Here is a 24,410-nt window from a genome sequence, read left to right as displayed (position 1 = left end):
ACAAAGAAGACATCAGTGCACACTGTGAAATTTCTTTGCTAACATTAACATAAAAGAAACAGAGTTAATACATTTCTATCTGTTGGGAACTCCATCAAAAAACAACTAAGAGCCAGTTATAAAGAACAGATGCATCAAACACTACATCAAAGCAATTTAAGAATATGATTAACGTTGGTATTTATCCAGTGGTATTTTTAAAAAATAACACAACAAAATGTAAACCTGCATAAGTAAAAAGAAATTTTCAATGAATCCACATGGAAAAGATGAAGGGGTTGGAAAACTTGAGTAAGCTGACATGGCAAACCAGGGAGGGATGTCCGATTTGGCACTAACAAATCAGCTACTCCTTGGAAGGAAGCCAGAAATCAGATAGTGACAATGAAAAGCAGAGAACAGGAGATAAGATGGAACCTCATAATAAAAATGAGTATAATAAATTGCGGTAGAGAGCACAGACAAATGAATACGATGCAATAAATTTTGATGGATAGCCCTTGATGCTCAAGAAACAAATGTTCACCAAAAGCTGCTGAATGAATCATGAAATACAGGCAGCAGTACTTCAAGGGCACATTAAACAGTCTCACGTCTTATTTGTAATTTATGTGATAGCTGTTGGAGCACCATGGTGCCTAGAACATTGGAGAAAGCCAGATAGTGCATTTAGACCTGAAGGCAGGGGCTGGAACTGCCACCTAAAAGATAACCCAGGCAGGCATTCAGGCATTTGGGGATAGAAATGCACATTGCCTGTTCCAGGGGACCTTGAAAGTATTATCACACACTAGACTGTTATACACTAGGAAGTGATCTGCATATTGGTGAGATGGAGATCAAAGAATAAATATATGCTTTATCCTTAATTAGATAACTTTTTTTAGTATATAAAACTGTATCTGCTTTCTTTGAACAGAAACTTATCACTAGAATCTGTCAAATATAAACTTAAAAGAGAAAGTAACTGAGGAGGGGAAGGAGAATGAATACATTTTCTCAGTATGAAATAAATAAATAAATAAAAACCAGAGGTAACTCATACTTCTATATATATTACCAAGGAGCGCTCCCTTTGACTGAAATAACTTAGAGCTTTCAGACCATGATGAATTATTGTTCTTTAGGATTGTGCAGAATTCTCGGTGGCCTCTCAGTCCTTCTTGGCAATGTTTTCTATCCTAATATGGCTATGGAAGCAGACCCAACTCTGAACACATGTGTCAAACACAAGGCCCGCGGGCCAAATCCGTCCCGCCAGGCCTTGCAGTGTGGCCCGCACCGCGCTGTCATCACTGCACTCCGCTGCGTTTCCATCACAATGACAGTTTATGACTGTTCAGTAAACCATTCGGCCCGCGATTTAGGCTGGATTTTAGATTTTGGCCCCTTCTCTGATTGAGTTCGACACCCCTATTCTAGAAGATTATTGTACCTTTCTTAACAAAATGTGTACAAAACACGAAAGATGCATTTAGTCATAATATGGGGACTCCCTTCATAAAATGATCTTTGGAAAATGTTTACTGGTGGAAACACTACGGTGCCTATTAAATTTATACAACAAGGGTGCTCTATTTCCTGTAGAAAATAAGTGCCTAAATTATCTTCTACAAAGCCTGCAAAAGAATTCCTTGTGTTGTCTTTTGTAAAATGCAGCTAGATTCTAAAGAAAAATTCTGTTGTATTTACCTCTCGCATTTTTGCTTTTCCCCCCAAACAGGATACTTAAAAAAAAAAAAAAATATGAGAGTGATTTATATGAGTTATACATTCGAATAAGGACATAAAGGGATGGTTATAAATTTTGAACAAATTAAAAAGAAAAAATGAGTATTCCATCCTCAAAACAGCTTTAAAATACAATATAATATGTGCTCTTGATGTAACAAAGCAGCAATGGGAAAATAAAATGAGAGAACAAAAAAGCATCACAGATCAGATCACTGGAGTATATACAGTATTATGGGCTTAACATGTCACTAAGTTCTTATAAATCTAAATTTATTTAAGTGTTCTTAGCAACTCTGTAACATAGTCACTCTTATCATCCCCACTTTTTTATGGTTGAGGATGCTGAAGCAACACAATTAGCAAACAAGTGGTGGATGAGAGGCTTGATCTTGGACCAGAAATATCAGGGTTCCAGCTACTGTGCAACAAACACTGTGGGAAGAAACAGAAGATCCACGTTCCAACCCTGCTCATCTAGCAACTACTTCTAGGACTGAGGATTTGCCCTATCTAGTTTTCAAGCTGCTGACTCCAGTGACCTCAACCTGTTGAAATGTTTGTGATCAAAGGAGTAAATTAGGGATTAAGACCCCATGAGTAAAGCTAAAGAATGCTACTCCCTTATTCCTTTCCTGTTAAATGTCCTCACAATGTCCAGAGACAGGCAACTAGGTTAACCTTATCCTAGGTGGGTTGGATAAAGGGGGAGCACTAGATTGTAACTAGTTTTAGAGAAAGATAACATTGTGATGGTTATCTGCTGCTCTCTAACACAAAGTTCCCCTAAATTAGTAACTTTAATGAGGCCCACTCTTTCAGACTCTTTAGTAAGCTGTTGGTAGAAACATCTACCTTGATGATGTTGTACTACAGAATGTAGCCCATGACACTGCACTACAACTCTTAAGATAAATAGTGCACCCATCTTTGCTGAATATATATTAAGGCAGGAAAGAATACCCCATTATATATATTTAGAATCTTTCTATAAGTAGTTAAAATAAATTATTTTATTTTTGAAGTGGTAACCTTCATTTATCTTAAAATTCATGAAGTTGCCTATCACTATTGATAAATAATATAAGTATTAAACAGTAATTCTGAAAAAACCATAGTATGTACACTAACACATTATGGTAAGCACTTTATATGCATTATTTCTGTTACCTCATTGAAAACTTAATAAGGAAAAACAAGATCAATGATTTAGAGAAGAAAAGTCATGTCTTCCAAGAATATCCATGACATCTTATTAATTTTTGAAAAAGGAAAAAAAAAACAGATCATAAAGCATATCCCATTTTATAAATATGTGAATATGCATATGTCTGTCAGGACTTATAAAATTCAACTAACACTGAATTTCAAAAGAATAATAATGGTTATTTATGGGTGGTATGGTTATAAGAAAAATCCTTTGGAAAGTCTGTACTCTATATTTCCTACGATAAACATGAGTTTTTTCCTAATCATAGGCAGATAGGACACAAGAGCATAGGATTGTCTTTCTCTTAGTTTTGATACCATATCCTAACAGTGTTTTATTATAAATGGTGTTGAATTAACCCATAGCCCCTGAAATTCTTAGGGCTGACCATAGAGGAATGCAATTCTTTGTTATCAAGTCTTCTATTAGTTTTTTGTTTTGTTTTTTTTTTTGTTTTTTTTGTTGTGTTTTGTTTTCACTCATAGTCAGACTCAACCCAAACTAGACCAGGAAAATTTAGGCATTAAAATGAAATTATTATTTCTGCTGAAGCTACATGATTCAAGTAAGCAAGCATTTTGTCATCATAAGCAATGTCGTTTCCCCCATCATTTAAAGGCCAATCTTAGTGATGTTGGTGAGGTTTCAATATTTCAAGCAATGAGAAGCTTAATTCTAGACATTTGCTTAGTTAAATTTTTCTATTTTATTCATCTATGCATAATTTTTTTTTAAATACCACACAAATCATACAACTTACTCCCTTGGCTTTGTGCTCACAAGAACTCTTAGAGGTTTTCTGCTGTTTAAGCAGGATTTCAGGAAGCAATCCACTTCACTGAAAGGTCTCATGAAAACTAGGTCACCGTTAATAGCAAAAATCTTTTTTCCAACTTCCATGCCAGCCATCTATGAGAAAAATAGAAAAAAAATTATATTTTAATAAGGGAACTATTTATTTCCCAGAATTAGAATCTGAAAAGGTCTAGAACTTATAGATTTTGACATTTTAACACATCTGCAATGTTTTTATACAATTTCACAAAATAAAACTGTGGGAGAAGTGACAGAATTATTCTTTCTGACCTAGTTTTAAATTTGATCACACATCTTTACCTCCCTCCATGACTTAACATTGTACGCCTCCTGTGATCCTTTCTTCTGCTCTATTTTATAGTCCTTTTTTATTTTTTATTTTATTTTTTACTTTTTTAACTATAGTCAAACCCCAGGTTAATCTTTTCTACTGCATTTTCCATGGATATCCAATTAACTCAGAGTTTCAACCTCAACATAAACTTCAATGACAAACAAATATGCATCATGAGCCTGAGAAAGGATAGGAGAGAAATGGAAGTGGAAAACAGTATGGAATTTTCTCAAAAAATTAAAAACAGAACTGCCATTTGATCCAGGAATCCCACTTCTGGAAATATATCCTAACATTCCCTAAATACCAATCAGAAAGAATAAATACACTCCTATATTCATAGCAATGTTTCATGAGGATAGAAAATGTCTATTTTGTTCGTTGCTATATTCCCAGAACCCAGAACACTGCCTGGCAATCAGTAAGTACCAAATGGATATTTGTGAATGAATGAAGGAATAAGTGATCAGGAGATTTCTTGGTTTAAAAGGCTGGTGAGGTGAGAAAACATCAATCAGCATTCACCCAATGAGAAAATAGGTCAAAGTGTGTGCTTTACTGATGGAAGTTGTATTTATATAACAGTCAACAGAGATAGGAAAATAGAAGACACAGCCCTTGAATTAATGGACGAACCATCTGACATGCATAACAGTCCCACCCTATGCAGTCTCCACAGGGTTCTGGGCTAGAATCCTGGAACAGGAAAGACCCAGGGGCATGGAATGAGCCATTTGGCCTTCCAGGAGTTCAAGTTCACAGCTGTAGATATTTCCAATACCTCCCCACAACACCTGAATACCCAGATGTGACCCCTCTCACAGATCCCAGGAGTATTCAGACATGTTATTTTCAATAGGATACTAAAAGACTGATTTCAAATAGTTTAGAAATTTTATATTTATATGTCATGAGCAACAACTTAAAATAATAATGCTAATTTACATTACCTCAGCATTAGACCCCTTTTCTACCAACTTAATTATTGGAACTTTATTTTTGTCTTCTAACCCAAAACCATAGCTGCCTTCATTGGATTTAATCTGAAATGTAAAATAATAACATTATTAATAAAGCAAGTAGGAAAAGAATTTTTAAGTCAAACAAAATTAAGTAATATGCATCAAACATGTTTATGTAATCTCCTGCTAATATCTAATCAAGAAGAAAACTTATATAACATATTAATAAACTTACCAATAATGATTTAGCTATAACATTTTCCACAACTTTTAAGTCGTGTTTCATAAGTCGATGTTTCATGTTGGATCCTTCCATTTCCTCATCCGCAAAAAAACGGAAAAGTAGAGGCTCATCTTTGAATTCACTTTTTTCAAGGACTAATGAAACAGAGATTCAAATTGTTTCCATTAATCCCAAAATCGAATTCTTTGTCTAAAGTGACAGACATTCAGTAAAGTAATAGCTGTACCATGACCTCAATTTTATACTCCTAGAACAAGTTACACTCACTAATATCCATAATATTTTTCCGCTTCTTTCTACAATTTTGAGCCAATGTTTCTTTTAGATTTCTGTTACCTAAAGGATTTTGAATTGTTAATATTTTGTCAATGTTAACTTTTTTTATACTTAACCAAGTCTTTCACTTTCCAGATTAAAACCTAAATTTAAATAAAAGATTATGTTGAATAAAAAATGTATACAATCTAAATGTAGAAAACTACAGTGTTTTGAATTTGTAGTTACCATTTTAAGTATGATTTTAATATCCTGCACAATTCTGGGAAAATTCAAATGAATTAAGTGTTGTTTTTATGTTGTGAACAATTTCCATTGTGCTCACTGTTCTAACACTTGAAACCAGAAATATGTCTTCTGGGTGAAATGTGATATTAGTTTCCATTAATTCTTAGCTCATTTGTTTCAAAGCATTACTCTCAAATAACCTTATTTATGCAAAGCCCAGTTTTTTCTCTTTCGTCTGAACATTAATATATTCCCCCAAATCCCTAAGATTCCCGGATACAAGAATTATGTTTTGTAAGCTTTTTAAAAAATAAGGCTTAGTATCCATAGAACGAATTTGTATTCAGCAAGATCCTGACAGCAGTCAAATGTGGTAAAAGAGAAATCTTTTTAATTTCCTTTAATCTATTGGTAGTGCCTTGAGGAGTTCTTTGTTGGGACAGGATGATTCATTGAGCCAGGGAGCTAAAGGGGAGGCAGTGTCCCCACAGCACAGTAGAAATTTAAGGCTTTATGATGAGACAGACATGATTTAAATTCCAGGTCTGAGATTGAACCTATGTGTAACTTTGGACAAATTACCTACTCTCTTTGAACTTTAATTTCCTCATTAAACCTTCATGATATTGTACAAAACTAAAATGAGGCAACAAATGTAAATAACTTGACATATAATAAGAAATAAAAAATGATAGCTATTTTATTATTTTTACTGAGTCCCTAATAATAATTATTGACTGGATGTATGCATGTATTGATCTTTGGGTGAGAGACTGGCTGGCAATGTGAGGTAACAAGTAAAATATTGACCACAGATTAAAAAGTAACACAGTCACAGCTGACAATAGAAATGAGAATATAAGTGAGGTCGAGTTAGGTCTTGTCTACATGACATAAGCAGTTCTCAAAACACACAGGGTGTTTTGCTGCTGTCTTCCTCCCCAGAATAGTCTGTCTAAAAGAAGTGAGAGAAAAAGACATCAGGAAGGCCACATATGCATTGATTTGATTGTGCTTTACTGACAGAGACTTCTGTAGGAGAAATGTTTGTTATAACTCAGGATTTAAAAATAAGTGTTGAGATCCAATGACTGCTTGTTTCTAGCTTGATATTATAGGTTTAATTCCCTATAATGATGCCATTTCTTCCATTCAATGGTTTGCTTTTCAAGGATTGATAAGTCTATTATCACACCTTTCATAGTGCTCTAGAGATAGTGGAATGTAATGGAATTCTCAAAGGATATACAATATCCAAGGATGCTCTCAAAATTGCTAACTTTTGCTTTCTTTTTTATAAAAAGGTAACAACATTCTGAAAGTAATTGGCAAATAGGAATCAAATATTTGGCAAGAGCTATTAAATAATGTATATAAGCACATATATTGACAAATATTTGAAAAGTACTATCAAATGCATTTTTATAAGCATACATATGTACATATATATAAACAATAAAAAAGATCATTTGGGGTTATGGAATTTCTAAGATGGTATGAATAGAGAGGGAAAACTAAGTCTCATTATTTTTATAAATTTAAGGGGAATGAAGTCATCAAACAAGAAAGAAAATCAATCTTTAATTAGTTGCCAAAAAATAGATTTCTCTAAGATATTTATAATTTTGTTCTGAGATAAGTTTGAAAGTATTTTTATAAAAAAGAACAATAAAAAAGAACAAGAAATACTTAATAATATATACTTTCATTTAGTAATCATTTTAATATATACTAGCATTAAAAACCCATAAATTTGACCTGAAATAGTTTCAAAGGAGCATATGAGCTTTTTTGTTTGTTTGTTTCAAACTTCTAAACTCAATTCCTTGCTCTTCTGGAATCAGTTAGGGCAGTGGTCGGCAAACCATGGCTCGCGAGCCACATGCAGCTCTTTGTGGCTCTTCCACAAAATACCACGGCCTGGGCGAGTCTATTTTGAAGAAGTGGCATTAGAAGAAGTTTAAGTTTATAAAACTTGACTCTCAAAAGAAATTTCCATTGTTGTACTGTTGATATTTGGCTCTACTGACTAATGAGTTTGGCGACCACTGAGTTAAGATCTAGGAAAATGGAAGACTAGTCATGGCAACTGGGAGATAATGCAGGCATGGTGACCCAACATGGACACATGGCAAGGCCTCGATAGTCTTGCTGGTCCATTTCTAAATGACCTCACTGGAACACTAGGATGTTCCCAGCATCCTAACAAAAACAAAACAGTGAAATATATCTGTAAGCTTCCAGAATAAAAATTCCTACCATGGTGCATAAATCCATTGTCACAAAGCCCAACAGCAAATATCATTGCCTCTTCTCTGGTGCGACAATCCCCCTGTTAACCAAAGAGCACTGTACAGGTTAATAGGCCACCTAAGTTCTGCATATTTACTACATTTGATATTCGCAGCACTGGCCTGACAAAGCCACTCATATATTATGGTTTCCGTTGCTTTCAAAGCCCACACTATACCTAATTGCTATAAAACATTCACTTGATAATGGAAACATCTTTTGACCTTCAATGAAAAACAAAGATTTAACATTTCTAGAGAAAAACTATTAAGTATGAAAACATATAAGTAACTAATATTGATTGCTACCAAAACGATTCCTTTCTCTTATTTCTTCATTCTTGTATCCCAACTATGCATCCAGTAAATAGCCTATATATTGAAATCACACTAAAAAAAAAAATCTCAGCTATCATTTCCCTTCCATCAAAAGGCCTTGCTCTTTAAAAACTCTAAAATGTACTAATCTAGAGTAACTTGGAGTAAACTTTTTGGCTGAGACAACAAATGCAAGCTTCTTTTTCAATATAACTGAAACCCCCCACCCTCATAAAAAAAAGCTCAGTGCAACCTCTTATCCAGGTTTTGAGCAACTTATTTTATCCTTCTAATGCTCACACTTAAAAAGTAAAAATGGCAAAATAAAAACAAATAAAATGATAACTAACTTCCTGAGTCAGAACTTTAATATTTATTCAGCACCAGCTTTTACTTAAAAATAAATATGCTTCGGTTTTCTCACATATCCAACATATAGTACAAAATCTTGTAACTTCTATAACATTAAAGTTCCTTTGTGAAATTCCAACTCTGATATCAAGTACAGAACCAAGTCCAATGACACACACTGGCCCCAGTGTTAAAAAAAGCTCTAAACCCATTGTGGGTGTGAATTAGGGTTTTACCTAAAGGTTGGATTAATCTAAAATCTTAACTTTAAGTAGAATAAATTTTAGTGTAATAAAATATAAAAATAAGTGGTCTTGAATAATCTAGAAATTAATATTAATAATAAAAACTCTCAAGATGTATGTGTACAAATTAATCAAATGTGAATTAAACATTAATGTTTGAAACCAAAATAAACATATTTATGACTGGATATCAAATATTATATAGTTGTAACAGGAAGTGGGCCACTTTCTTTAATAACAAAAAAGTAAAACTGTTTATGACACTGACTCAAATACCCAAACATAATGGACAACTTTCAATCAAGCAGTATCCTCTCCCCAAAATAGTACATTCTGTTAAAGTGAATATCAGTTTTTTAGCCTTTTCTTTAATGAAGGGAAAATATTTGCTCCTTCATTAGTTGACCTAGTATGATAAAACATTTAAATAAGTTTATATTTGAATGTCTATTATGATGGATGACATGCCCTGATTAGCAAATATCCTTCTCCTAGCTGTAACATTCTAAGCAGAATCAAAACCACCACAACAAATTTTGTACTTTCCTATTTAAAATATATGAAGGTGGTTATTAAATCTCATAGTATCAAAGTACAATTATTACCTAAAAGAGAATATGCATAGGAAGATTATAATAACTTCCAAGGACTAATAAACAGATACTTTAAAACAAGTTCATGAACAAAACATGCAACATTTCAGTATATGCCCATTGCTTCTTTTCTGTGATGTTCATATTATACTTCATTTTTTAATCTAATTATCTCAGCTGACAATTAAAAAATAGGAACATCTTCTTGAAAGATAATGTTGCACAAAAGTTAAGCCTGAAGATTTTGAACTCAAATAGATTGTCTAGCCTCAAATCCTAACTCTGCTTCATATTAGCTGTATGAATTGGTCAAGTTATTTCGCTGTGCTTCATGTGTAGGTGTGCTTCATGTGTAGGTGGAGATTTTTTTAAAAAAAGGTACCTCAATCACATGCTCAAATTTACATCAACAGTGAATGTAACTGAGCAACTTCTGTTTATTTACCTGTGCAATTAACCAGTCTATCAGTTTGTTGGCCATGACTACAGATTTGTAGGTCCTTAAATGGTAATCTTTATCTCTATAAAGAAAAGAAAAACAAAAAACATTAAAAAGATAAGTGGGTTAGAAACACTTCATTTAATATGTGCATTTACTCAATGCAATTGGAATCAATTGTCCACATTATGTGCAAATAAGAGACGTTTACAAGGTCTGCACACACCTGCAAACTCCTTCATCAGCTCATACCAACGGAAGAAACACAATGATACCAAAACAGGACATTTCTCCTTTCACATTTTCTCATATCCAAATAGGTTATTACTGCTATATTACCTGGTATTGATTTAGCTAGACTTAAAATATGAATAAAAATAATAAAGTGGAATTTTTTCCCTTTAAATCAGGAAAGATTATACAAAACATCTCAAAAAGCAGAGAAGAAAGCAGTCACTGAATTCCCATTCTGACTTCTCTGGGAAGGATAGACTTGTTCTAAAGGTGTGTTCATTTGGCTCAGCTAAACTGTAGGCCTATCCAAGGTCTACACAGAGAACCACGTGATGCATTGTCACAGTGACACCACATCCCCAGGGAACCAAGGTAGTCAACTGTCTCCACATCAGACTTCTTTCCGTAGACTTCCCAGATCTGATGAACGGTTCATATTTTAGTTAGATACTGCCAAAATGCTCGTTTTCAGAACGAGGCCCCCAAAGGCAAAAATCTATAATGTGTTGAGTTTGCAGGTCTGGATCAAAACGGAGTGAGAGCCCTGGCCATGTATCTCGGTTGGAGCATCATCCTGATGTACCAAAGTTGTGGGTTTGATCTCCAAGTTGGGGTGCAGGCAAAAGTGAACCAATGAATGCATAAATAAGCGGAACAAGGTTGATGTTTCTCTCGCCCTCTCAAATCAATAAATAAAATTTTTAAAAGAAAGAGAAAGTGACAGTCTTTTCAAAACATCAAAAGATCCAAATTGTAAACAACTTGAAGTGATGAACAATTACTAACTATAATCAGAGTTCTCTAGGCTCTGACAGGAATTTACAATAAACATTTACATCATTTTATGCACTTTCATAAAGAGCTCCCTGAAATATGGTTGAAATTTCTGATATTTCAATAATAAATGTATTAGATTAGCCAGTAATCAACAATCTTAAAATAAATTTCCTTGTTGATACTTCAACCACCCATTTTATCTTGGTGCCCATAAGCATTATTTAGGAAGGAAAAAATATATTTGCTATAAACCACAGTGGGCCTGTGGGTTCTTCACCCAAATAATTGTTCTTTTCACAAGCTGAGTTCACACATGTTAAAAGAATGGTTATTACACATCCCATCTGTTTTATGGGGGTTTTTCCCCCATAAATATGCCCTTGACAGCTCATGAAAAATTGTCATTTCTAGCAAAAGAATAATTCCTTCTTATCAGCTCCTATCAATTATAACTTTCTCAATAAGAAATTCCATATGCCTAAAATATATTTTCATAACCTATATTCTCACATACAAACTCTACATCTACATAGGTGAAATGAAAAAAATTTGTCTATTATTGTTTTCTATTAATTTAGCAGTAAAATAAAAATAAGTATGCACTTGCTATAGAGATAAGCAAACATCTTTTCGTATTAAGTTATCCAAAACATTTACAGGGTGTCTGTGCTACAGAATCAACAAATATTGGTTCTTTTTCCTCTTTTTACTATGTGAAGCCTGCCCGGGTAAGGGCACTTTCAGGAGTAATAGGTAAGATCCTGCTTCTCTCCAGAATATGCACTGTGTTCTCTGTGGAACATTAGTGGGCATTCCAAGACACTTAAGCAGCAAATCCTGAAAGGTTTTTATTTTTAATTAGGCTCTGCATTTCCTTAGAATGGGAAATCAGAATGAAGACTAGAAACAATGTACATCAAACATTTGGATTCTATAACCACAATTGAAAAGCCTCTTTATCCATTTTGGAGATAATACATCCATATTTTTTGTGTGAAAAATATGTTTAAATCAACAAAGTGCGAATGATATCTGGCCATTTGAAATCTGTTTACCATCATATTACATTCTATCAGTTAGTGTATATTACATTTACCATAATACTGCTGGATGATCTCCAATTTTAATCATAACACAAAACTCAAAAGTTTTCTGCTTTCTTTCTAAAGAGATAAACTGAAAATTAATCCTAATTTCTCTTAAAAGTAAAAAGCATATCTCTTTATAAGGAAAAGCACAGTGGAGAACAAAACTATTAAATTATACTTATTAACTCCCAAATGATTCTTAATTTTCAAGTATAAAATATTTTATTTGAATAAAAGACCATTAGAAGGAAATATTGTGAAACAAAATACACATCCAACATTGGATTACACAATTTAATTTAAAAATTAATATACAAGTAATCATAATGGGAAATGTTTATAATAAACAATATTTCCAAATCCTCTTCCAGTTAACTATTGTTTATTAAATATTAACTGAATATGGATTGTTTCATTATAAACTCTGTAATTTACTATACATTAGTGGCAAATAATTATAGAAATCAGAGTAAAAGGAGTGGAAGAAACTGTATTTAGAGCCTCAGAAAATTTAGGAATATTTTAAGATAAATTATTACTTAAAAGTAAAATTTTCACTTTTGGAAAAAAAATAAACCAACAAGTTGCAGGTGAATAATATTTAATTAATATGCAATATAAATGTTCCCATATAAGTTGCCCAGAACTTAGAAACCAGACTCACCTTATCACTGGAGTAAATAAGCTATGAAGACGGCAATATAATCTTACGCCCTATTGTAAAATAAAGATATGTCAAAAGCAAGTAAGAACATTAAAAGGACATACCAATAACATTCTGAAATAAATGTATTTATTTATTCACTGCTGACATTCTAGAATCAATACATCTCAACCAATATAAAAATTATTCAAAAGTTACATTACAATGTAACATATATACTGTCAGTCATAAAAATAATGACTTAAACCATTAAAAGTAGAACTGTGAAATAAGCCAGTCAATGAAAGAAAAACACCACATGTTCTCACTCATTTATGGATAATAAAGAACATTATAAACAGAAGAACAAAAAGATAAGTACAAAGACAGTAAAGCATCAAACAAACTGTCAAATTACAGCAGGGAGGGTAGAGAGATATGGGGGAGATAAGAGATCAACCAAAGGACTTGTATGCATGCATATAAGCATAACCAATGGACGCAAAACTCTGGGGAGGGAGGGCATGTATGGGAGTGGTGGGGGGGGCCAATGGTAAGATATGTACATATATAATACCTTAATTTTAAAAATAAACAAAAATAAATAAAACATTTGACACTCAAGAAAAAAAAGTAGAACTGTGCTATGAATTTGTCATACACATGTGACATATTCATACAAAAAGGGTTTTTTAATTATTTTCCTTAAAATACAAAATATCAAAATATAATGTGCCCTGGCCGGTGTGGCTCAGTTGATTTAGTGTCATTCCATGAGCCAAAAGGTTGTCAGTTCAATTCCTGGTCAGGGCACATGCCCAGGTTGGGGTTTGATCCCTGTTCTGAGTACGTGAGGCAACTGCTCAATGTTTTTCCCTCCCATTGATGTTTCTTTCTCCCTCTCCCTTCCTCTCTCTCTCAAAAGCAGTAAAAACCTATTTTTTTAAAAAAAAGATATAATGTAAACAGAAATTAACATCAGTTGCTGAAACTGGTTTGGCCCAGTGGTAGAGCGTTGGTCTGAGGACTGAAAGGTCCCAGGTTCGATTCCGGTCAGGGGCATGTACGTTGGTTGGGGGCACATCCTTGGTAGGGGGTGTGCAAGAGGCAGCTGGTCAGTGTTTCTCTCTCATCGACGTTTCTAGCTCTCTATCTCTCTCCCTTCCTCTCTGTAAAACATAAATTAAAAAAAATTATCATCAGCAATATCATTTTACTGGTTCATTGTATATCAATATAAATTTTGTCAAACATATAAAAAATGGAATAACATTAATTTTAAATATTTGTATTGTTTTAAATTATTTATGAACCATGATTACTTATTGCTACTTATGAAATAACTTTCAATGGTCAGAACCTTCTGAATGATGCAATTGCATTATTTCCCTTTAGAACTAGATAAGAGAATGAAAAAAAGATTTAACATTAGTATTCTTGAAATAGCATAATAAGAAATATCACAAATAAGAGATTGAGAGTTTTGCTATATGTATATAATTTAAAAACCAGAAGAATAGTTTAAGTCTATCAACAGTATTTTAAAGTATGACATGAATTCTGCTATCGATAGAAGGTAGTAAAAGCTGTTACCTTTGAAATCACATCCTGCATCTCATTTCTTGGATAAAATGTTCCGTCATCATAGCGAAATCTATATAACATTTGTTCTGGTTTGAATTGATGTTTATCAGTAACTAAGAAGATAAAAACAAAATATGAAAATACTAAAAATCTAAAAGAGCATCAACGAAAAACAAATACATTTATGAAATCCATATTTCCCAAATACTGAAACTTTAATTTTATCTAAAGCTTTTGTTTTCCTAACATAGTAATACAATTCTAGCATTTTGATAGTAAGATTCATAAGATTTGGTTATATAATACATTTACCATCCTATGTAATATATCTAGGATGGTAAATGTGTTATATAATACATTTAAGAGATAATATGCAAATGGTCATCATGCCCTCATGTCATCACAATCTATTAATATCACCAGAAGGCTGCATGTGTGTGGAGTCATGGAGGCAGGTCCCAGCAGCTCTGGTGAGGCCAGGGGTTCCCTTGAAGCCAGGCACCCCTGAGGCTCTGCCCCCTTTTAGGGTACTGGGCCAGGGGACCTGAGGCTACGGCCCCCACCCTGGTGCTGGGGCCGGAGGACCTGAGACCATGCCTAGCCCTGTCACCAAACGTTAGTCTGTGTCCCCCACTCAGCGGGGTTTGACAGGGATGGGGCTGTCCAGGTCTTGGTGTCATCCAATGGGGGTGGGGCTGGCCAGACACTCCTATTATAAAGAAAGGGCAAATAGCAATATTAAAATATTTCCTCCAATTAATTCCCTTTTAACATGCACGAAGTATACCAGGCCACTAGTTTCCATATAATGACTTAAGAACTAAGTTGAGATTAGCAACATTTAGCTAGCATATTATATGTATCAATAGTTGTATTTACCCACAAAAGTGTAATATGCTAATTAAACCAGACGTCCTTCCAGACATCCTTTCAGATGACCATCTGGACAAAGCCAGGACTGCGAGGGAAGCCCGAGTCCCAGGTGCCTGCCAGAAGCCAGGGGGAAGCCTGGGTCCCGGGTACCAGAGGGAAGCTGGTACCAGCAGCCAGACGAAGGAAGTCCTACTCTTGCACAAATTTTGTGCACCGGGCCTCTAGTATTTACATAAATATACTAGTCTGTGTTTTCTATTTCTTTATAGTACCACAAAATCAAGCAAAATGTTCCATTCAAAGAGAAGATATTCCAATTAGTGAATTATGCTTTGAGTCTCAGTCCTAGAAGTGAATGTTAACATTTATCTGGTTTATCCCACAGCGATCAAGCCAAGACCACCCATACATCAGTCTTGAACATTTACCCTGTGTTTAGATCTTGAGAGCAGATTACATAATTTCAATACACAACTGATTCCAAGATTGTAATGGTTTTCTTACACTGAAAAATACTTTTCTATTCATGTCACTTAATTTTTTTTTTTTTGGACATGAGATTGAGACATCAAATTCTCTTTTTTCTCAAAGTTATTTTAAGGACAAATTTTTTAAATGACTTCTATAAAAAAAGAAAAACTTCAAATTAAAGCTCAGAATTTGCATGTGAATTATTGTGTTTATTATGTATTTTTATTGATTTCAGAGAGGAAAGAAGAGGGAAGGGAAAAAGATATAGAAACATCAATGATAAAAGAGAATCATTGATTGGCTGCCTTCTGCACACCCTTCATAGGGGATCAAACCTGCAACCCAGGCATGTGCCCTTGACGGGAATCGAACCTGGGACCCTGCATTAACTAATTTTGGTGAATACAGAGAAAAAGCCAAAAGGTTTGTAAAACACACACACACATGCATGTGTGAATTTTCAGCTATTTTACCCTAAGCTATCCAAACCACATGTGTGGTTTTAAAAGTGAGAAAGAACTGCTATCCCAAATAAAGACAGACAGCACAGCTTTTTGGAATCCTCTTTCCAAAATAAGCCTCCCAAATAAAATATAAAAAGTATTTTGGAAAAAAATTAAGATAAATATTGGAAATCTAATAGTGCCTTTAAAGATCACTCATTTATTTCTCCTACACAATCTACCTATTCCCATTTTTATCCCTAAAGATTCACTGAAATAAATCATTATCTTTATATTCCAAAATTCAATGAAATATTGGGCCCAAATGTCTCTTGTCACAATAGAACAAGTGGTGTTTTAACCTCTTCAAAATGGAGTGCTAACCACAGGCAAACGCCTGTGTCTTCGGGAATTACTCTTCAGTTAATCTGAAACCCTTAGCTGTTGCCTGGGAGAAACAGTGAACAGTCCTACATTCAAACCTAAACCCTCAACTTCTTGAACATGGAAAAGGGGTTTATTAGCTGATAAGGTCAGGTCATCTTGTGAGAAAGGCTGTGCCATCTTTCAACTAGTGTGTGACGTTACCAAGATGCACTGGTAAATGGGAGAAGGAGCTCTGATTTGTAGCATTTGCCAAGTTCCCGTGGTATAAATACTCCCACAACGGCCAATTGCAAGCTACTAAAATAAAGTCACTGAACACAGATTTAGATGTGCGCTGACACATTATATTGAGTAATTCCATAGAAATAATAGATATAAGTAACACCAAGAGCACAGTTAACAGGAAAACATAGTAAGATAATTAGGAAGTGATGAGTTTTAAGAACATATCACCTTTGTTTATAATGTATGTAGTTACATGTTTCTATAACTTAAATTTTAATAATAGTTGTGCTTAACAATCACCTTGAAAATTTTTTAAAAATTTAATTACCAGCTCTCTTGAGCTTGTATAGGCAACTTCAGCACACCAGTGGATATAACAGTCGAGGTCTCTGAATTCTCACATTAGCATTTACAGGCAAATACTAGTGCCAGACAAGAATAATATTATCAGCACATCATAGAGAAAGCATATGTGCTTCAACCCCTGAACTCCAGGTGTAGAGGAGATAAAGTGATTAGGAATGAAATTCTCCCATTCTGATATCCCTTTCAAACAAAAATACTTATGTTGTTTTTTTTGTTTTGTTTTGTTTTGTTTTTTCTCTTTAGAGAGAGAGAAAGGAATTCCAGATGATTCCTATCTAGACAGGCAGTGGTACAGGTACGTGGTATCAGTGGACCCAGCATGGTAGGGAAAATTTGGGAGGATCTAATTTGTTTTCAACCCACTCCAAGTTAGAAAGAAAATCAACATCAAAATACTATAGCCAAATATTCATTTTTATTCATAATTCCCTGCCTTTTTCTCCTCTCCCACATTTCACATTAGACATTCTCCAAGCTTTTATTTTTAGTCTCGTTATCATTGTTCTCTTGTATTTTGTTTCACTTGTCATTTCTTATTACTGATTTGAGCAATCTGATGACTCTGTTGAAATATTCCTAAATCTGTCTCTTACTCTCTCTACACTGAGCTTCACACACACACATGTTCAACCTTTGCTGGACACTTCCACACAAATGTTTCACATCCAACCACAGCAAATCTTTATTTTCTCCCCAACCTGTTCGTCCTCCTGATTAGCTCTCTCTGACATCAGAAAGCTCAAAACAATCTGATTTCACTCTTCATTCTTCATCCACCTCCTCCAGTTACCAAATATGCTGTTTCAGCTTCACCAGAATCTCTGCAATGAGCCACTCTCATCATGCCCACGGATACAGCCCTGGTAATGCCTGTCCTTTCACTCCTTCAGATGGAATGCCCCTTTCCCCTCCCCCCCAAATTCATGGGGCGCTCTGCAGTCTCCAATCTGTCTGCTCCAGGCTCCCCCCTGCCTGTGGTCGCTCTAAGACCAAATCTGGTCACTCCTTCACTTAAAAGTGTCCATCAGCTAAGGTGACCAGATTTTAACATTGGTAAAGCGGGACACCATTGACCAGGAGTGGGGTGAGGTTCTTGATTAAAAATGTGGTCTATATGGAGCAACAAAAATTTTCATAGAACACAAAAATAGTATTGTAATATATTTTTTTAAATTGCAACATAAGTACAATTTACAAATATAATAAATAAATAAAATTATGTATAGTATTATTTTATTATTTGGTATATTTCTCATTTGAATGAATTCTAACAACTGATCAACAATGCGAACTTTGATAAGCAGTTCTCGATAATCAGTTCTCAACAATTATTTGTTATTATTAAAGTTTAACATTACAAAATTAACAAAAATAATATAAAACTCATATCCTGGCTAAATAGCCACACAGTCACCTTACTACTCTTTCTAGTTCTTATTACTCTCTCTAGTTCTCTCCTTTAGGTATCTTTAGAATCTGTTATATACTCTTTACTCCATATATTCCCTTCCCGTTCTCCCACCTTTCCCTAGCTTGTAATGCATTCTTTCCAAAAAGGGGGACTTTTTTAAAACGCCTCAGAACGCAGGACAAATTGTTAAAAATTGGGACTGTCCCCCCAAAAGCGGGACGTCTGGTCACCTTACCATCAGCTTCTTACCTCAAGAATCAATCAGAGACACTACAGCCTGGGAGTTAAAATCTTCTGGGTCAGGTGTTAGCCCACCTTTCTCACCGCAACCCCCACCCCAGCCTATGCATTATGGAAGTATACTGTCTTGCCACATGAGACTGTGCCAGTTCCTGAAGAGGCCACCTTGAACTTCCGCTCCCAGCCTGAGTGCCATATAATATTGCAAAGGCTGGAATGTCCTTCTGCCCTTTGTCCCTGGTGGAATACTACTCATTCTACCAGGCCCAACATTAATCCCCCTCCCTCAGGAAGCATTCCTAAAGACTCTAATTAGAGCTCATCATCCTCTTCTGCACAATCCCACAACATTTACCTGCACTTCTGATTCTTGCCTGTGGTGTAGCTGCTCATTGTAAAGTTAACAAGTACAGCACCATAAACTTTCACTCCCTGAAACATGGTTCTTACATATATTAGCTATTCAAAATGTTGAAAAAACATAAGCACCTTATAACTTGGAGAATTATTATAGAGTAAACTAATCAGTGGAGCTAACATAACATGCCATCTATGGATGAATAGGATAAAAACAACAATTACTAAAATCATTACCGTGATGTATAATTCCATTTTCTAATAATGCTTGTCCCAGGTGAACACCTTCTTCGGGCCTGTGAATCTCTCCGATTTCCAACAGCCACGACACAAACTCACTGCAGCAGAAATCCAAGGAAAAGGTTAACTAGTTAATTTCTCCGCCAGGAAGTCTATCTGTGCACGCATTCATCAATCAGCTATGCAAGGTGCCTCAGAACAGAAGGGACTATTTTTAGCATATTTCAGCATCCACTTTTCATATCCATAAAGCTCAGTTATTTAAACTGAACTTTTCTGGACAACCCATGTCCATACATTCAGACTTCCCTACACTAGCCTATATAATAAATGCCTAATATGCAAACTGTCCCCTCAAGGATTTGATGGGGAACTCGACTGCTCACTAAGGTGTGCACTGACCCCCAGTGGGTGGTGCGGAATATGGCAGGTGTTTGGCAATGTGGCACTGGCATCGGGCAGCACTGGAGGCGCTGCTGGCTTCGATGGGCCCCAATGAGAGCAGGACCGTGGCAGGATGGCAGAGCAGGTGAGTGGGTGGTATCAGGCTGAGGTAAGTGCAAGTGGGGGCCCAATTGCCCCACAGATGGTGGGGAGGCCACCTGGCTTCCAGGCACTTAGATAGCTGGGCGAGGGGGATAAGGGGAAGCAGCCCTGATCGATCTCCCTGCAGGCGTGATGGTAGAGCAGGTGAGGGGTGGCACCAGGCCACAGCAGGGTATCAGGTGGGGCTGTGAGGCTGAGAGCCTGGGTGTGTGAGTTAGGACCCAATCTCCACAAACCACTCCAAGGGACCCCACCTGTGCACGAATTTGTGCACTGGGCCTCTAGTACTTAATAACTTTGTCGAGATTTCTAATAAACACAAAGGGAAAAACAATTATAAGGTTACTATGTACATAAAGGCAAATTTGGGACTAAAGAGTATACAACAGATTCTAAAGATACCTAAAGGAGAGAACTAGAGAGAGTAATAAGAACTAGAAAGAGTAGTAAGAGATAAACTCCTTTTTAAAATTTTTCAAACCACAATCATACTCATGGGGATGTAAAGTATAGGGAATATAGTCAATAATATTGCAATAACTATGTGTGGTACCAGCTGGGTACTGGTAATAGTGGGGGTCCAGGCACAGAGAACCAGTGGATGGGAAATTCCAAGAGGGCAAACAAAACAAAACCCGTGGTATGGCAGACAGAATCTGAAGATACCCACCTACCCCCATCAAGAATCCCTCCCCTTCCTTTTATTTATTTTTTTTTATCACATCCTAATGTAGGTAATGCCAGTGGATACTGCATATGTAATTAACATCTTAAGTCAGCTGACCTTCAAATATGGAAATCAACCCACGGGGCCTGAGCCAATCACTGGAGCCCTTTGAGTCCTTGGAAGCAGAGACCTGTAGCCCAAGAGGAAGTGAGGAAGATGAAAAGTCCATGAGGAAGATGCCACTGCTGCCTCTGAAGGCAGAGACCACTGCATGGGAATGCAGGCAGCTTCTACCTGAGGGCTGCCCTGGCCTAGAGCCAACAGGAGGTGGAAACTCCTTCTATAACCCAGGAATCTGCCACCAACCTCAATGAGCCTGGAAGTGAATGCCTCCAGGGTCTCAAGATAAGAGCCCCACCCAGCCCACACCTTGATTTTGGCCTTAAGCAGAAAACCCTGTACTGTAGGCCAGAATTAGGAACTAATAAATGGGTATTGTTTCAAGCCACTAGGTATGAGGATAATTTGTTTTGCAGCAATGAAAACTTAATATATAACAAGAGACACGGAATAGTTTTATTATTCTTTCCCCAAATTTTAAAATTATTTTGTCAATTCATTGGTGTCTCTACACAGTCATCTATCTGTAAGGAATCCTCCAGCGCAAACCCCTCTCCCGAGGGCAGAGGCTGTGGCTGTGAAAGGCCACAGAGGACCGGGGCTCTCATCTTTCACCGTCCCTGGAGGGAATGAGGGGCCCCACGCATTGCAGAAAGGAAGAGTGATGTTTTGTAACACTTAGAAAAGAGACCATCAGCTCAATAGTAAATTTTTAAAGGCCCTGTGGTATGATTAAAAGAACACTAATGACAGAGACGTTTTACAATAAAAATTTTACCAAGCATAGCATATGGTGTAAAAATCTAACATTTGACATTTTACGTAAACTAGTGAATATATTTGAGAAGGGCTTTACTTTTTTTCTCAGAGGTCAGAGAGGCAAAGCTATGAAATCTGTGGGGAAATGGCTTCTCTATTTATTTCAAAACCAAAAGCAACACGAATGGCTAAAGAACAAACAGCCAAGGAACGTGGAATTCTAAATACGATGTCTAGTCTAACAAGCACATTTTAAGGCAGAACAAGTTGTCAGAAGAGTGCTTTTTATTCTTCTATTAGGTAAGCACCACCCGAGAGAAAGAAAATAAAAGAAGGTGAAATACAGTCCAACAACATAGACTGATGAACAAGAACAGACCCAGAGATAAGGAGCCATGAGTCAGACTGTTGGATCTCAAAGGGAGTGTGGGGATAAAAGGGAGAGATCAACCAAAGGACTTATGTGTACACATATGAGCCTAACTAGTGGTCAAGAACAATAGGGGGGTGAGGGCATGCGTGGGGGTGGGGTGGGGGATTGAAATGGGGGGTTGAGGACAAATATGTGATACCTTAATCAATAACGAAATTAATTAAAAAATAATAATAAAATAAATGAGCTATTGTAAAAATAAATAAATAAAAAGACTGTGTTCTTCACAATAAGATAGCCTGGATTCGGGTCCAGGTCCTGCTTCTAATAGCTGTGTGATGTTGGATTAGTAAGCGCAGCTCTCTAAACCGCAGGTTTTTCCTTGTAACACAGAAATAATGTCGTCCTCACAGTGCTGACACAAGATGAAATGAGCTGAAAGGTCAGAAACCCAGCCCAGTGCCTGGCACATGGAGCACTTATTAAATGTCAGAGATGGAAGAGGACGTTGAAAAGGCTAGAATGTAGCTAAAGCATGATTTCACATTCTGACGTCACCAGACTCCTCATGGCGTCAAATTCAAATGAGGGAAAAGAACAAAATTCTAGTACTGTTAGGAATCGGGAGCACGGACCAAAAGGGGATGCTGTAATTAATCTGATGGAGGTTAACTTTACAGGGTAATTTGATCATAAACTCCTAACTGGGCAGGTCATGGGGGACACGAGAGGGAGTGTGGCAAAGGCCATGATTAACACAGCGAACGTTTCCTAAGTCTCCTATGTACCGGGGAGTCTGGGGGAATTCTCTGCCTATCACTGCATCTCAAGAGCACCACAGCACCAGGAGAGCTGGTGGGTAAAGGGTTAACAAAACCTGCCTCTTCCAGTAAGGACAAGTGTGACCCTGGGTTAGCTTGCTGGATCTGCTTCCCTAGAAACCTGCTGAAGGCAGGGCATCGGCCGCATTAGGAGGCAGCAACTGCTTCTGGGAAAAAGGACCCCGGTGGCTGAAGTCATACTCACAAAACCTAAGCAAAAGCCAGAATTCGAAGTGACTCTCCTGTCAGTAGGCATGCCCCTGGGGGGACGTTGGAAGTTATGTCCACGAGGCTGTTAATAGAAACAGTGCCTTCCTTGCAATATGGACCTTCTAAGCCAAGGTGGGTTCACATTTGCTCTTTCTCTTGCACAAGATCCAGCTGCTGGACCACTGGGGACACTAGCAATAACAAGGCTGCTGGCAGCCACGTGGCCACGCTGAGGGCCACGCCCACTGAGCAGGAGGCTCTGTGCTGCCCTCCCTGCAAGCACAGGCTCCTGGCCCATATTTTTCTAATAGGGAAGGGGGGTAGGAGGGAGGAAAGGTGTGGCCCATGGTGATTTAGGGTATCTGCAGAGCTAATCAATTCATAAGACAGTCTGGTAGGTAGTACAGGTAAGCACTATGACAATCTCCATTTTTAGAGAGGAAAGAGAAATTTACCTTCTCCAAATCTCATGACCAGCTCTGAATGGAGAGAGCCTGACCGTGAAGTCTGGGCTTCAAATACTACTCCAATCTACTTTTATGGCCTGACTTTAACATCCACTAGCTGTATGAGCTAGCCGTTAAACTCTCTGATTCCTCATTTCTGATCTTTATAAAATATAAGCATGTATTTGAGGATTAGAAATAATGTACAGAAGGAATCCAGCCCAGAGCCTGGCCTCCCGATAGGTACCTGAGACACTACCCTTCCCTTGGGCCCTGCCGGCTTAACCCCGCAGGGATTCCCCACACACAGCTGTCTGCAACCACCCCGAGGATACACACAGTCCACCATGCTAAATGCCCAGGCGACTTCCCTGCCTCTTGCTCTGTGTCTGCCCCTCACATGACCCACTTTTTCATACTCTTCATCAATTGCTCTTCATCTTGAACCTGCCTGTCAAAGTAAAATTAACTGGTAGTCGCCCTCACCAGTTTGACTCAGTGGATAGAGCATTGGCCTATGGACTGAAGGGTCCTGAGTTGGATTCCACTCGAGGGCATTTGCCTGGGCTGCAGGCTCAATTCCTAGTGGGGGTGTGCAAGAGGCAGCTGATCAAAGATTCTCTCTCATCACTGATATCCCCATCTCTCTCTCTCTCTCTCTCTCTCTCTCTCTCTCTCTCTCTCTCTCTCTCTCTCTCTCTCTCTCTCTCTCTGTCTTTCCTCTCTGAAATCAATAAGATATATTTAAACTTAATTAATTAATTAGCTGGTAGCTTACACTGTGTTTCTTCAGTTCTCTAGCCTTCTCTGACTTTCATGTCACTTTCACTGGTTAAACATAAAGATTGAGAACTTGGCCATGTAGAAGTCGAAGTTGATCTGGTGGGAATAGATGGCCCAGGCAAGGAATCTAGTTTAGAGGAGGCCAGTGCCAAAGCAGAATCCTCTGTACCCATGTCCTTGCTAGTCTGTCTGCTCCAGGCAAACCCACCTGCAAACATAGCCTCTGCATGCACAGCCTCATAGTATATCAGAAATTACTAAATCATGAATGAATAGATATCGATAAATGTCTTACATTTTCATGGTTC

At 36.8% G+C, this 24,410-nt stretch overlaps 1 protein-coding gene across 1 annotated transcript in view; it reads right to left on the bottom strand.

The window, feature by feature from the left end:
- The window catches only part of PREX2 (phosphatidylinositol-3,4,5-trisphosphate dependent Rac exchange factor 2), a 208,729-nt gene that overhangs the window by 99,961 nt on the left and 84,358 nt on the right, over positions 1-24,410 (bottom strand). The window contains exons 11-18 of the mRNA XM_036437097.2: positions 19,375-19,475; positions 14,374-14,477; positions 12,802-12,851; positions 10,045-10,120; positions 8,061-8,133; positions 5,289-5,431; positions 5,042-5,134; positions 3,702-3,850 (exon numbers count right to left, since the gene is read on the bottom strand). Of these exons, the coding sequence (XP_036292990.1) occupies positions 3,702-3,850; positions 5,042-5,134; positions 5,289-5,431; positions 8,061-8,133; positions 10,045-10,120; positions 12,802-12,851; positions 14,374-14,477; positions 19,375-19,475 (789 nt within the window). The remainder of the gene's footprint in view (positions 1-3,701; positions 3,851-5,041; positions 5,135-5,288; positions 5,432-8,060; positions 8,134-10,044; positions 10,121-12,801; positions 12,852-14,373; positions 14,478-19,374; positions 19,476-24,410) is intronic.

The sequence above is a fragment of the Pipistrellus kuhlii genome, unplaced genomic scaffold (assembly GCF_014108245.1).
Source record: "Pipistrellus kuhlii isolate mPipKuh1 unplaced genomic scaffold, mPipKuh1.p scaffold_m20_p_14, whole genome shotgun sequence".
Classification (NCBI taxonomy): Eukaryota; Metazoa; Chordata; class Mammalia; order Chiroptera; family Vespertilionidae; genus Pipistrellus; species Pipistrellus kuhlii.
Note: the sequence above shows the minus strand (reverse complement) of the source record. Positions and strands in the feature narration are given on the sequence as shown.